General features: G+C 36.7%; 1 protein-coding gene across 1 annotated transcript in view; it reads right to left on the bottom strand.

Annotated features, from left to right (window-relative positions):
• Nucleotides 1–13541, bottom strand: part of SLC35F1 (solute carrier family 35 member F1) — a 408843-nt gene that overhangs the window by 154996 nt on the left and 240306 nt on the right. Inside the window, exon 2 of the mRNA XM_043592207.1 lies at nucleotides 896–1071. Coding sequence (XP_043448142.1) covers nucleotides 896–1071 — 176 coding nt within the window. The remainder of the gene's footprint in view (nucleotides 1–895; nucleotides 1072–13541) is intronic.

Genomic DNA, 13541 nt, shown 5'->3' with positions numbered 1-13541 from the left:
ATATTATTCTGGATGGCCATTTAAATAAGGAAGTGTAAAAATGAAATACTCTTACAGTTCTTATAAAAGTTTCAAAAAAGTATGACTATTAGAATTGATGAATATAGCTATTCCTATATTCTTATTTATTATTAAGGTATAAAATTATCTTCAAACATGTTAATGGTTATTTTTCAATGCATATTTCACATTCAACAGCTTCTAGGGATGAATTGTTGGCTATCTCCATGCCAAAGGAATAAAAAAGAGTGTTTACACCAGATTCAATGGTATAATCATAAGGATCTGAATTACTCTCCCCAGAAATACACCCCCCAAAGATTTCAACTGCAATTGCCAAATAAAAAGTTTTTCTTGCATTGATTCTTGGAGGACTTGTTTTCTTGCTTTAGCTATTTGAAGTTTAGACAGAACATCTCATCTGACCAATTGTAGTTTTCTTTCCTTTCTTTTCTCTTTTATTATTACTAGAGTTGTTTGTGTTTACTATTTTTATCTTTCTTGTGACACTTTCCCAAAGAACATACATTTGTCTGTAATTCCCCTGGATTTCTGAGGACTAGCATTACTGAGGACAGCTGCATCAGGCCTTTCCACAGTCCAGGGGTATAAGGGATGTTAACAGAAATTCAAATAGTGAGCAATTGTACATTTTGCCTATACATGCGTTTCCTATTTCCTGCTGAATTCACATAATTTATGCTTCTTTGTGATTTATTTATTCATTTTGTTTGCTTTATTACTGCAAAATAGAAAAGCAAGAGTTGAGGTTTTGAATTGTCTTATGATGCTGTGACAAAAAGTTAATTTAGTCATGGCTCATCATTCTTCTAGATGTCTATAAAAAAGGAACCCAGCTATATTCCAAGCTACATATAGGTTTTTGCATGCTTACCTTGTCTGACGGCTAGTGTGGTGGTATAGACCAAGAAGAGAAGGATGTAATTGAGGAAACTCTGGAAGACTGGTGTATTGGCATGGAAATCTTCTGACAGGTACTTGCTGGTCAAGCCAATTCCACAAATAAGAAGGGATAACACCTGGCCCAGAGCCACAGAGATTAACATCTCCCTGGAAAAAATAAAGGAAACAGTGAAGATCAGCAGGAAGTCCATTGAAACAATAACAGTTAAAATTCATTGAGTACTTGTGCCATTCACTAGGCTAGGTGCAATAAATAGTATTTGTTTTCACCCATCACAGCAACCCTATGAGCAGGGTGCAATTATTAGTGAGGTTTTAAAGAGGAAAAAAACAACAACAAAGTTTACAGGAGTTAAGGAATTTGTTCACTGTCATGTAACGAGGAAGTGGCAAAGCTGGGATTTGGGACCAAATCTCTCCAAGTGATCCTGGCTTCTAGCCACAGGACTCTGGAGTCTTGGAGGAAATTAACATCGTCGGTGATGCCCACCATAGCACTCACTAAGTGTTCAGAAACCCGACAGAACACTTGCACGCTGACAAAGAGGCGCCATACTGTAAACTTATCTTCAGGTTCTCATACCAATAATGAGAGACTCTTTTGTTTATAGATTGAAATCTGGAATCCAGGAACACTTAGGGGAAGGGGCTGTACAAACCCCAGAAAATCCAGGAGGACCATCTCCTCTCCGTTCCCAGATTTTGGATCTTACTTTGCTCTAGTAAAGACTGATAAGCATTAGTCTTCACTCTCCTCTACACAAGATACTATTGCTTGCATGTTAAAAAAGTTATTCATGAAGCAAATTTAGTTACTGAGGTGATATAATAAAACATTTCAAATTCTGTAAATATTTTCTGTGGCTTTTAAATAGGCATTGAACAGCACTGTAGTAAGGACTAGGGGCAAGAGTCAAGGGGTTCATTATGCATAGAAATAAAGCACCCATATGGGCTTTATGATCACATAAATCTACAGGATCTGACACAGGAAGAGCCCCTGGAAATATAAAGGAGGATTCTGCCTTCTCCAAAAGTCTCATCTGACTTTCCTGGTTTATTTATAGAAACAGCAATATAAAATAAGCAAAGAATATTATCTCTAAACATAAAAAAATTAGTCAGAGGATATGTGATGTTACATATTTCCTCCCCCATGGCAGATGCGAATCCATCTTTCTGGAAGGGGCACAGAGTCCTGGACAGATACCTTAGTTGTGTCTTGCTTAAAACAAGAAAAAAGAATGGGGTGCTGGAATGGTTCAGTCGGTTAAAAATCCAACTCTTGGGGCGCCTGGGTGGTTCAGTCGGTTAAGCGTCCCACTTAAGCTCAGGTCATGATCTCGCGGTCTGTGAGTTCGAGCCCTGCGTCGGGCTCTGGGCTGATGGCTCGGAGCCTGGAGCCTGCTTCCGATTCTGTGTCTCCCTCTCTCTCTGACCCTCCCCCATTCATGCTCTGTCTCTCTCTGTCTCAAAAATAAATAAACGTTAAAAAAAAAAAAGAATCCAACTCTTGATTTCAGCTCAGGTCATGATCTAAGGGTCACGGAATTGAGCCCTGCATCAGGCTCAATGCTGAGCATGAAGCCTGCTTGAGATTGTTTCTCCCTCTGTCCCCCCTCCTTCTCTCTCTCTCTACATTAATAAAATAAAAGAGTAAATGTTTAAAAAATAAGAAAAAAAAGAAAGAAAGGAAAAAGAAAAAAGAAAAAGGCATCTATCACATTTTGGTCATTCCATTTGTTTCAAAGAGGAGGAAAACTGGAGCAAGGCATGAGGGCCCATAGAAAAGGCTTTCCTGAGGATAACCTGTAACATACTGGTAGAGGCTTCTCCTTGGTTGCCCTGTTTCCAGGTATTGGGCCTGACCCCTGAACTCAATCTTTATAAAGGGATCAAAGAGATATTTTTACACGTATATTCTACAATGTCAGTCTGCTGCTTAGAATCCTATAATGGTACCCTACAAAATGCAGTGATCTATAAGGCTTATGATACATGATCCAGAAACATGGCTGCCAACATTTCCTCTCATCTGTCTGCATTCATGCTCCTCCTCCCAAAGGGAGATGGGATCTACTTCTCCTTTTCTAGAAGCAGATCTCCTCTTGTGACTTATTTTGACCAACAGGATGTAGGGGTAAGGATGTCATGTGACTTCCAGACTAATCCAGAAGAAGTTCCACAGCTTCCACTTTTCTCTCTCTGCAGATACAGCTTACATGTAAAGAACCTAGGTTGCTGAATATTGAGTCACCATGTGTAAAGAAAAAGAGAAACCCAGCCAGCCAATGTCACCCCAGCTGAAGCACCAGACATGTAAGTGAGGGTCCTGGATCCTCCTGCCCCATTGGAGCTGTACCAGCCTATGCCACGTGGAGCAGAGATGAGCCATCCCCAGAGACTGTTGCCCAATTGGAGAACTGTGAGAAATAATCAATGGCTATCGTTTTAGGGCATAATATTTGTGGTGGTTCATTATGGAACATCAGGTAACTGAAAACAAGGCCCTACGTGCCTTCCCTCCACTCTTAATACCTCTGGAGCTTTACTTCCTGCTTTCATTTCCCCATGAAGCCAGAGCTCCAGTCCGACTTACACCTCAACAATAAGTCATAGTCTTCTTTGCTGGCATTCCTTTGCATGTGTTATTATTTCTAGAATGTTTTTCCTGCCTTTATCAGTCTGACTCCTAGTCATCTTTTAAGATTTGGCTCATATGTTACCCCCTTTAAGAAGTCTTCCCTGGGTTGCTTCTCCTTCATTTCTCTATCTTGTATTATAATTACTGATTTTACCCTGTTTCCCTCTGCCAGACAGTGAAGTCTATATAATGTTCTTTATTTACTGCACCTATTGCTGGACAATACCATTCAGAAGAAGTAGTGAATGAAGAATTCAAAGACGGGGCAGAGGCAGGCCTAGGCAACACTGAACAGTTTTGCCGAATTGAAAGCATAGTAAAAAAGAAAGGCAGAGGTAAAGAGAAGTACCAGAATTAATTCAAAAGTTTTTAAGGCAGCCTAACAGAGAAGTGTGATACCCACTAACAAAAATCATGATAAGGAGTTGGTTTGAGTGGAAAGATAACAAAAAACTTTGGTATATTGAATCTGAGCTGCCAGATGAGCTTCCAAATGATCCAGCAGTATTTGCAACAAGAGATAAGAGTTGGATAGGGAGAACAACCAGGAGATAAATATGCAGAAGCTATACACCTAAAAGTGATGGATGGCTCAAGTACCAGAAACGGATGATATTGCCAAGGAAGAGAGAATAAGAAGTCTAGAAAAAATCCTTGGGGAATCCCCACATTGGGGTTAAGGGAAAAGAAGAGGCACATCATTGGAGTCAAAAGTGGTTAGAAGGTTAAGGGAAAGACAAGGAAAGCTCTTGCTGTCAGGGAAAGCAAGGGAACAGAGACTTTCATGGAGAAGGTAGTTGTAATACTGAATGTTGCTTAGAGGACAGAGAGAATGTGTACTGGGAGAAGATAATTTGTAGTCACTGCTAGCCTTTGAAAGACCAGTTTTCGCAGAGTGGAGAGTAGCAGAGCAATACTGGTATTATGGAAACCAAGGAAACAGAGAATTCCACAGAGGGAATAGTTAGCTGTGACTAAATGGACAGGAAGTCCTAAGATATAAAAGTGCTGACTTTGAAGAATTTTGGAGAATTCAAAGAATTCTTTGAAGAAGTCTGATCTAGTCACCACAAAACACAATAATTATGATGAGAGCTAAAATAATAATGTATAAACTGATTTACAATTTAATTTAGAGTGGATTCATGATTATCCTCTCATGAGGTCACTCTTGATTATTTGCATAATAACTTACATCCTGAAGTGGAAAAGAAATAGGGAGAGTTACAACTAATTGGTTACTCTCAATGCTGAGTATGTCGACCAGAGAAGAGTGGGTATGGAGTATATCTCCTTGAGAAAATAAGGTTAAAAATGGCCACAACATGGGAATTCCTACAGCTGCTTAAATTATAACCATCGTATTCAAAATTTGGCAATATCCTGTGCCTTTCCTGAACAAAATCAAGCCACCAAAAATAACTGATTACTTATGTAAGGGAATCAAATTTTAGTTTTCTGATGTATATGTACCAGTATACTATAAAACAGCCTTCTACATGTCAGGCACTATGTACTCAAAGATGAGTAAGACATAGTCCTTGTCATTGGCGAACTACTAACCAAGACTTTGGAGCTGAGTTCCCAAATAACTTACTACAAAATGAGGCTAGTTACGGTGAAATAACAATAATAATTCATATTTAATAAGTTCTAAGCCTGTGCCAAGTCCTGGGCTTTAGCTTTATATATACTATCTTATTTAATCCTCATAATAACCTTATAAGGCAGGTACTACTTTTTGTATTTATTTCTTATAGAAATGTGGTGTCACTGGGCACATTCTGAAAGCTTATGGTGCAATGAATCCACTTGCTAGATATTAATTTACTTTTTATAGTTTTTAAAATACAGTATTGATTACACTAGCATTTGAATTAATAACCCTTTAAATTAAAAGGAACGGAAACAGTAGACCCTTAATACAGAATAACTGTTTTCTAACAGAAAACCTGTTTTCTAAACATTTTGTACCTATCTGTCCACTGCATATATAATTATACATTCACAGTATATATTTCTATTAATTTATACTTTATAAATATATCAACATAAATATGTAGATATTTAGAGTTTTATAGATACACACACATATACCATAAATCAAATTAATAAATATTATCTCAAAAAGCATTGTTTATTATCTAATAAATGCCAGATATTATGCTACACACAGAATAGTATGATGAATAAGCATGTGTCCAGATCTTAAGGAACTCAGTTTCAAGTAGAAATAGGGTTGGCTACATAATTCCAGGCCCTAGTAAAAAATAAAAATGGGGGTCCTTTGTTCTAAAAGCAGGGAAAAATGTGATTATAAGCACTTGCAAAGATCTCTCCCTCTCAACTTGTCTTTTTTTTCCTCATTACTTTTTGACCCCTTTCCCTCCTTTCTCTCAACCCCCAACCCCCGCAGCTCTGACAATGACCAATATGTTCTCTTTATCTATGTGCTTGTTTTTTAATAGATAAAAAAATTCCACATATGAGAGATCATACAGTATTTGCCTTTCTCTGTCTGACTTATTTCATTTAGCATAATGCCCTTAAGATCCATCTATGTTGTCGCAAATGGCAAGAATTCATCTTTTTCATGGCTGAATAATACGGCCCACACCACAATACACACACCACAACTTCGTAACCACCCATCCATTGATGGCTTATGGTTGTTTCCATATCTTGGCTATTGAACATAACACTGCAATGAACACGAACATGAACATAAGGGTGCAGAAATCTTTTCTAATTAGTGTTTTTATTTTCTTCAGATAAATACCTGAAAGTGGAATTGCTAGATTATATGGTAGTTCTATTTTTATTTTGCGAGGGGAACTTCCCTGTTTTCCACAGTGGCTGCACCAATTTACATTCCAACCAATAGTGCACAAAGGTTTCCTTTTCGCCACATCTTTGCCAACACTTATGTCTTGTCTTTTTACAATAATAACCATTCTAACAGGCATGAGGTGATACCTCATTGTGGTTTTGATTTACCTTTCCTTGATAATTAATGATGCTGAATATCTTTTCATGTACCTGTTGGCCATCTTCATGTCTTTGAAAAAATGTCTATTTTGATCCTCTGTCCAGTTTTAAATTGGATTGTTTGTATTTTTGACGTTGAGTTTTATGAGTTCTTTATATATTTTGGATATTAGCCCCTTATCAGATAGATGATTTGCAAATATTTTCTACCATTCTGTAGGCTGTTTTTCATTTTGTTTGTAGTTTTCTTTCCTGTGCAGAAGCTTTTTAGTATGATGTAGTCTCACTTCTTTTTGTGTTTACTGCTTCTGCTTTTGGTGTCAGATTGAAATAAACCATCACCAAAATCTGTGTGAAGGAGCTTACTTCTTATGTTTTCTTCTAGGAGTTTTATGGTTTTGGGTCTTATGTTCAAGTCCTTAATGGATTTGGAGTTAATTTTTGTGTATAAGATAGTGGTCAAGTTTCGTTCTTTTGTCCAGTCTTTCCCCATTGTATATTCTTGTCTCGTTTATTGTAAATTAGTTGACCATATATGTGTTGGTTTATTTCTGGGCTTTCTATTCTGTTCCACTGATCTATGTGTCTGTTTTTATGCCAACACCATACTGTATTAATCACTAAAGCTTTGTAATGAAGTTTGAAATCAGGACGCATGATGCCTCTAGCTTTGTTCTTTCTCAAGATTGCTTTGGTTATTGGGTTTTTTTTAATTGTTTTTTTTTTGTGGTTCCATACAAATTTTAGAATTATTTGTTTTATTTCTTTGAAAAATGTCATTGAAATTTTGATAGAGAATGCACTGAATCTGTATATTGTCTTGGATAGTATGAACATTTTAACAATATTGACTCTTTCGATCTATGAGCACAAAATAATCTTTCCTTTTATTTGTGTCTTCTTCAATTTTATTAATGTCTCATAGTTTTCAGTAGAGGTCTTTCATCTCCTTGGTTAAATTTATTCTAGGTATTTTATTGTTTTCAATGCAATTGTAAATGGGATTTTTAAAATTTCTCCTTGTGATAGTTTACTATTAGCACAAAGAAATGCAACACATTTTTGTGTATTGATTTTGTAGCCTGCAACTTTACTGAATTCATTTATTAGTTGTAACAGTTTTTGATGTAGTTTTTAGTGTTTTCTATATATAATATCATGTCATCTGCAAATAGTGACAATTTTACTTCTTTTCTTATTCAGATGCCTTTTATTTCTTTTGCTTGCCTAATTACTCTGGCCAGGACTTCCCATATTGTGTTTAATAAAAGTGGCAAAAGTAGGCATCCTCGTCTTCGGGGATAAGCTTTTAGCTTTTCACTGTCGAGTAGGGCTTGCCACATATGGCTTTTATTATGTGGAGTTATGTTCCCTCTACAGCCACTTTGTTGAGAGTTTTTATCATAAAAGAGTGCTAAATTTTGTCTAATGCTTTTCCTGTATCTATTACTATGATCATATGAGTTCTCTCCGTCATTTGTTAATGTGCTGTATCGCACTGATTTGCAGGTGTTGAGCCATCCCCATCTCTGGAATAAATCCCACTTGATCATGGTGTGTAATCCTTTTAATGTACTGTTGAATTTGGTTTTCTAACATTTTGTTGAGGATTTCTGCATCTATGTTCATCAGAGATATTGGCCTGTAATTTTTTTTTTCTTCTGACATCCTTGTATGGTTTGGTATGAGGGTAACACTGGCGTCATAAAATGAGTTTGGAAGAGTTCCCTCCTATTTTTCGGAAGAGCTTGAGCAAGGACTGGTTTAATTCTTCTTTGAATGTTTGACTGCATTTACCAGTGACGCCATCTGGTTCTGGACTTTAGTTTGTCGGGAAGTTTTTGATTACTGATTCAATGTTCTTAGTAGTAATTAGTCTGTTTAGATTTTATATTTCATCATGATTCAATCTTAGTAGGTTGTATGTTTCTAGGAATTTATCCAATTTTCTAGTTTGTCCAATTTGTTGGCAGATAATTGTTCATAGCAATCTCTTATGATCCTTTGCATTTCTGTGGTATCAGCTGTAAAATCTCTTTCATGTCTAATTTTATTTAAGCTCTCTGTCCTTTTTTCTTCATAAGTATAACTAAAGGTTGGTCAATCTTGTTTATCTTCTCAAAGAACAACCTCTTAGTTTCACTGATTTTCCCCATTGCCTTTTTGGTCTTTATTTCATTTATTTCTGCTCTAATCTTTATTTCCTTCCTTTCCTTCCTTTATTTCCCTCAAGCTTTGTTTATTCTTTTTCTAGTTCTTGAGGTATAAAGTCAGGTTGTTTATTTGAAACATTTCTTTTTTGAAGGTTTTTTTGAAATATCTTTCAAAAGGTTTTTTGAGATAGGCACTTATTGCCACGAACTTCCTTCTTAGAGCAGCTTTTGCTGCATCCCACAAATTTTGGTATGTATATTTCTGTTTTCATTTGCTTCAAGGTATTTTTTTTTTTACTTTTTCTGTCTTCATTGACCTGTTGGTTGTTCAGTAGCATCTTGTTTAATCACTACATATTTGTGAATTTTCCACTTTTCTTCATATAAAAACTTTCTACTATTGGGGTCAGGAAAGATGTTTGATGTGATTTCAATCTTCTTAAATTTATTAAGACTTGTTTTGTGGCCTAACATACGATCTATCCGAGAAAATGTTCTTTTCTTTTTTTTTTTCTCAGTTTATTTTGAGAAAGAGAGCACGAGAGTGAGGGAGGGGCAGAGAGAGGGAGAGAAAGAGTCCCAAGCAGGCTCCATGCTCAGCACAAAGCCTGATGTGGGATTTGATTCCACCACTGTGAGATCATGACCTGAGCCAATACTGAGAGTTGTATGCTTAACCAACTAAGCCACCCACGTGCCCTATTCTCTTTTTTTAAATGTTTATTTACTTATTTTGAGAGAACGCATGAGTTGGGGAGGGGCAGAGAGAGAAAGGGAGAGACAGAATCCCAAGCAGGCTCTGGTGCTGTCAGCGAAGAACCCTACTCGGGACTCGATCTTATGAAACTGAGATCATGACATGAGCCGAAATCAAGAGTCAGATGCTTAACCAACTGAGCGACCCAGGCCCTTTATCCTACAAGATATTCTAATTGTACTGGAGAATAATGTGTATTCTGTCCCTTTGGGATGGAATATTCCAGATATATAACTGTTACGTCCATCTGATCTAATGTGTTACTTAAGGTGAATGTTTTCTAATTGATTTTGTCTCCGGATGATCTATCCATTGATATAAGTGGGGTATTAAAATCCCCTATTATCATACTGGTGTTTGTTTCTCCCTTTAGGTCTATTAGTATTTGTTTTGTATATTTAGGTGCTTCTATGTTGGGTGCATAAATATTTACAAATGCAATATCCTCTTGTTGGATTGACCACCTTATTATTATGTAATGCCCATCTTTGGGTCTTATAGTCTTTGGTTCAAACTCCATTTTGCCTGACATAAGCACATCTACTCCAGGTCTCTTGTGATTTCTATCTGCATGGAATATCTTTTTTTGTCTCTTCGTTATCAGTCTGTGTGTGACCTTATATCTAAACTGAGTCCCTTATAGGCAACATAAAGATGGGTCTTATTTTTTTTTTTAACCAATCAGCCACCCAGTGTCTTTTGATTAAAAAATTTAGTCTATTTACACTTAAAGTAGTTATTGATAGGTGTGTACTTATTGCCATTTTGTTAATTTCTCATTGGTTGTCTTCACAGTTCTCTCTGTTTCTTTCTTTGTCCCTGCTCTCTTCCTTTGTGGTTTGATGACTTTTTGTAGTGGTATGCTTATGGTCCTTTCTCTTTACCTTTTGTATGTTTACTATAGGTTTTTGCTTTGTTGTTATCATTAGGCTTACATAAAACTGCTTATGACAGATATTACTATTTCACAATTAAATTTTTATAGATAAGTAAATTGATGCTTAGAGGGGTTAAGCAAACAGCCCAAGATCACAGAGCTAGCATGGGGAAACGGGGAAGAGTTTGGATGGAAACCAGGTTATTTGACTCAAATTCCCAACATCTTAATTACTATGCTATACCACCCTAGGCTGCCAAAAAAAAAAAAAAAAAAAAGAAAAGAAAAAAAAGTGGTTTCCCTCACAAAGGCAGAGTGCACAGTGCTAGAAACCTAAGTTGTTAGGTTCCAGGAATATTCTGAGTAAGGTGAAGACGAAAAAAGCCAGCCAGAATGACTAATGAAAACTCTTCCACTAAGACCTCTATAATGTGTGCCTTTCAACAGGAGGTCAACACAGGCTTACACTTGTTTCTTTAGCCAAACAAAGCAGCAAATCTCCAGTAATCGGTTTTTGCTTTTAATTAGTGACCATGTCATTTAGCTGCTCTGGTATGATTTGATACAGAATGCAAATTATTGTTTTATCAGTCATGCTAATAAACGTGACTTGTAAAAACAGGAAGGAATGGAAGGAGCCTTTCACTATGAGTTCTTTCCCAGCCACAGAAAGCTAAATACTATAGCTAGTGTAGTCTACACATCTGTTACCAGAGTCACCAAAGCAAAATAAGTAAATAAATAAAAATATAAAAAAATCTAGATGTTGACCTAGATAATAAACTCTGTTAATTCCATCTCCACACCCTTGCCATTTTCATTTCATCAAATTCTCTTGTGTTGTCTTTAACCACCGGACAAATCCTTTTGGTGATTTGTTTCACAGAATGTTCTCCCCACCACTCTCTCTGTTTTAGGATCTTTTCAGTTTATTTATCATCGCCTTATCCCTCTGAACTATACTTTTGACCATAGGTAACCACCACAGTAGATCTGTAGTCCCTTCACCTAACTCTTCATAATCTTAAGACCTATCTTCCCCAGAAAGTCTCCGTTTGGTTACTCCCTGCTCCCTGAAGCTGAGTTAAGTGCCCTCATCTACATGCTCCTATCTCTATTTTACTCACCATATAGTGTAACTCATAAGCTCCTGAAAAGAAGGGAATGTATTGTATTCGCTTCTATGTTCCTGGTGCCTTGAGCATTGCTGGGTGGAAAGGAAATAGATGCTCAATAAACACAGAATGAATAAACATGTTTATGAGAGAACAAATATTTGTAAAGAAAAAGGGCAAAATCATAGAAGATTTGAAAGATCACTGCTAATCTTGTCTTGAAAAACTACTAGTTTTGAAAGACAAAGCAAACCTTGTTTTTACTGTATTCCATTTTCCAGTTAGACACTGAGATTAACAAGCTTTATTTCTTGTTGCCTTTCTGAACAAGCCTGGTAAGGTGCTATCTTGCAAAAATGATGCTAAATATGGTGCTGAGTGGAATTCTGCACAGGGAACTGTTGGTTATTCATGCAATATATAGAATAACACACCAGATGCATCCTAACATAGGAAACACAGGTCCTATAATTTTAGTAGCAGAAATTGAGAGGAGACTATTATACACATTTTCATCTTCTTTGTTTATGCATTTAAAAGGACATCCTATCCACTTTAAATTCAGAATGACTAGACAATGAAAAATGCATGAGTCTCAGGAAAAATAGTGCTGCTGGAAGCTGAATACCTATTATAATACAGCTTATATTCATAAAGACTGACATAACCATTACCACAAGCACTTTATTCTGTTAAAGAAACAGATTTTAGAACCCTGTGAATAAACTTATTACAAATTAGATATTCAAAATAATAAGATTTAAAATAAAACATGAATTGAATCTTGTTTTCTTCCCTCAGTTATAAGAATACATTCTTTTAAAAGGGTATGAAGATTTTCAACATAGTGTTATATAACCATATTGCTTTGTAATCCTTTGGCATGAGAGTGAAATAATTATGTTATCATTTTGAATCAGAGCACATCAACCTTTCTGTAGAGACATCTTCATCTGATAGCTATTCTCACACAAGCCATGTTAGATTTGGGTCAACATATGAATTCAGATATGCATACATAAAGAACACTTAGGTAAACTCCCCTGACTAAAAACAATTCCACTTGAACATGGGAGAAACGTGTGTTCTACTATGTTCTATGAAAAGATTCATGGTTTCAGAAGTTAGGACATTGGCTTCCTCAAGTTCTTTGCTGAAAGATTTTATCACATTTAAGTGTTAATTAGACATATGTAAGATCATTAGGCAAGAAGCAAAAGCACCTACCTACAGGTTTAACATTAATTGGAGTGTCTTTCCTTCAGATTCTATATTCATGGATTTTAATCTGTTCTCTGGTTCTGGGGTAGCAGGTTTTGGTTTGGGTTTGTTTTGGTTTTTAGAGGAAACCAAGTAAGCCAGAAAAGCCCTCCTAAACAATATTTCAGTGAGTCTATGAGGCACTATGTGTAGGAGACATTGGAAACTCTACTATGAGAGGATGAGTCACAATTGTGCATGTAAATTACATATTGCATTATCTAGAGAAGTGGCACAGAAGAGTAAAAAGGCACCAGAGAGGGATTTACAAGCTCCTGGCTTTTGGGTCCCACTAATTAAGCTCCATAATCTTGGACATCTTCTACTTTGGGTTTTGGTTCCTTCATACAAAGTAAGTATATTATAATTGGTGAGTGTTTAGACACCTCTTATGCTCTGCCTTCAAATCCTCTTGGTCTTACCATCTCTAAGGTCTCTGGTCACTTACTCTAACTCCAGTGGTGGCTTCACCAACACTGCATAGACTACAACCAACAATACGTGGACACAGCCCAGTGGCCCAATGCCACATGCCCATTCTATATACCTTGTGCCTTCTACCTTGGGGATTCCACATGGATGCTGAGGACCAGACCTTGTGGGGATCTGCTTGGTGCTCACTCATCAGCAACTGGGAAATACGGGGAAATTATTGCACTTGACCAGTAGGAAACTATAGCAGACAGATAAATTCTTTCTTCTTTCTCCTTCAGGCAGACTTTCCTGAAAAGCAGTCACTTCTACATGTTCTCTGAAGAGATCCTTCCTCACAAGACGCTCTGTAGGGTACTCTGTGCCCTTGTATGATCTCTCCCTCCATCCC

Source organism: Prionailurus bengalensis, chromosome B2, assembly GCF_016509475.1.
Source record: "Prionailurus bengalensis isolate Pbe53 chromosome B2, Fcat_Pben_1.1_paternal_pri, whole genome shotgun sequence".
Lineage (NCBI taxonomy): Eukaryota > Metazoa > Chordata > Mammalia > Carnivora > Felidae > Prionailurus > Prionailurus bengalensis.
This window is presented reverse-complemented; position numbering and strand designations above follow the sequence as displayed.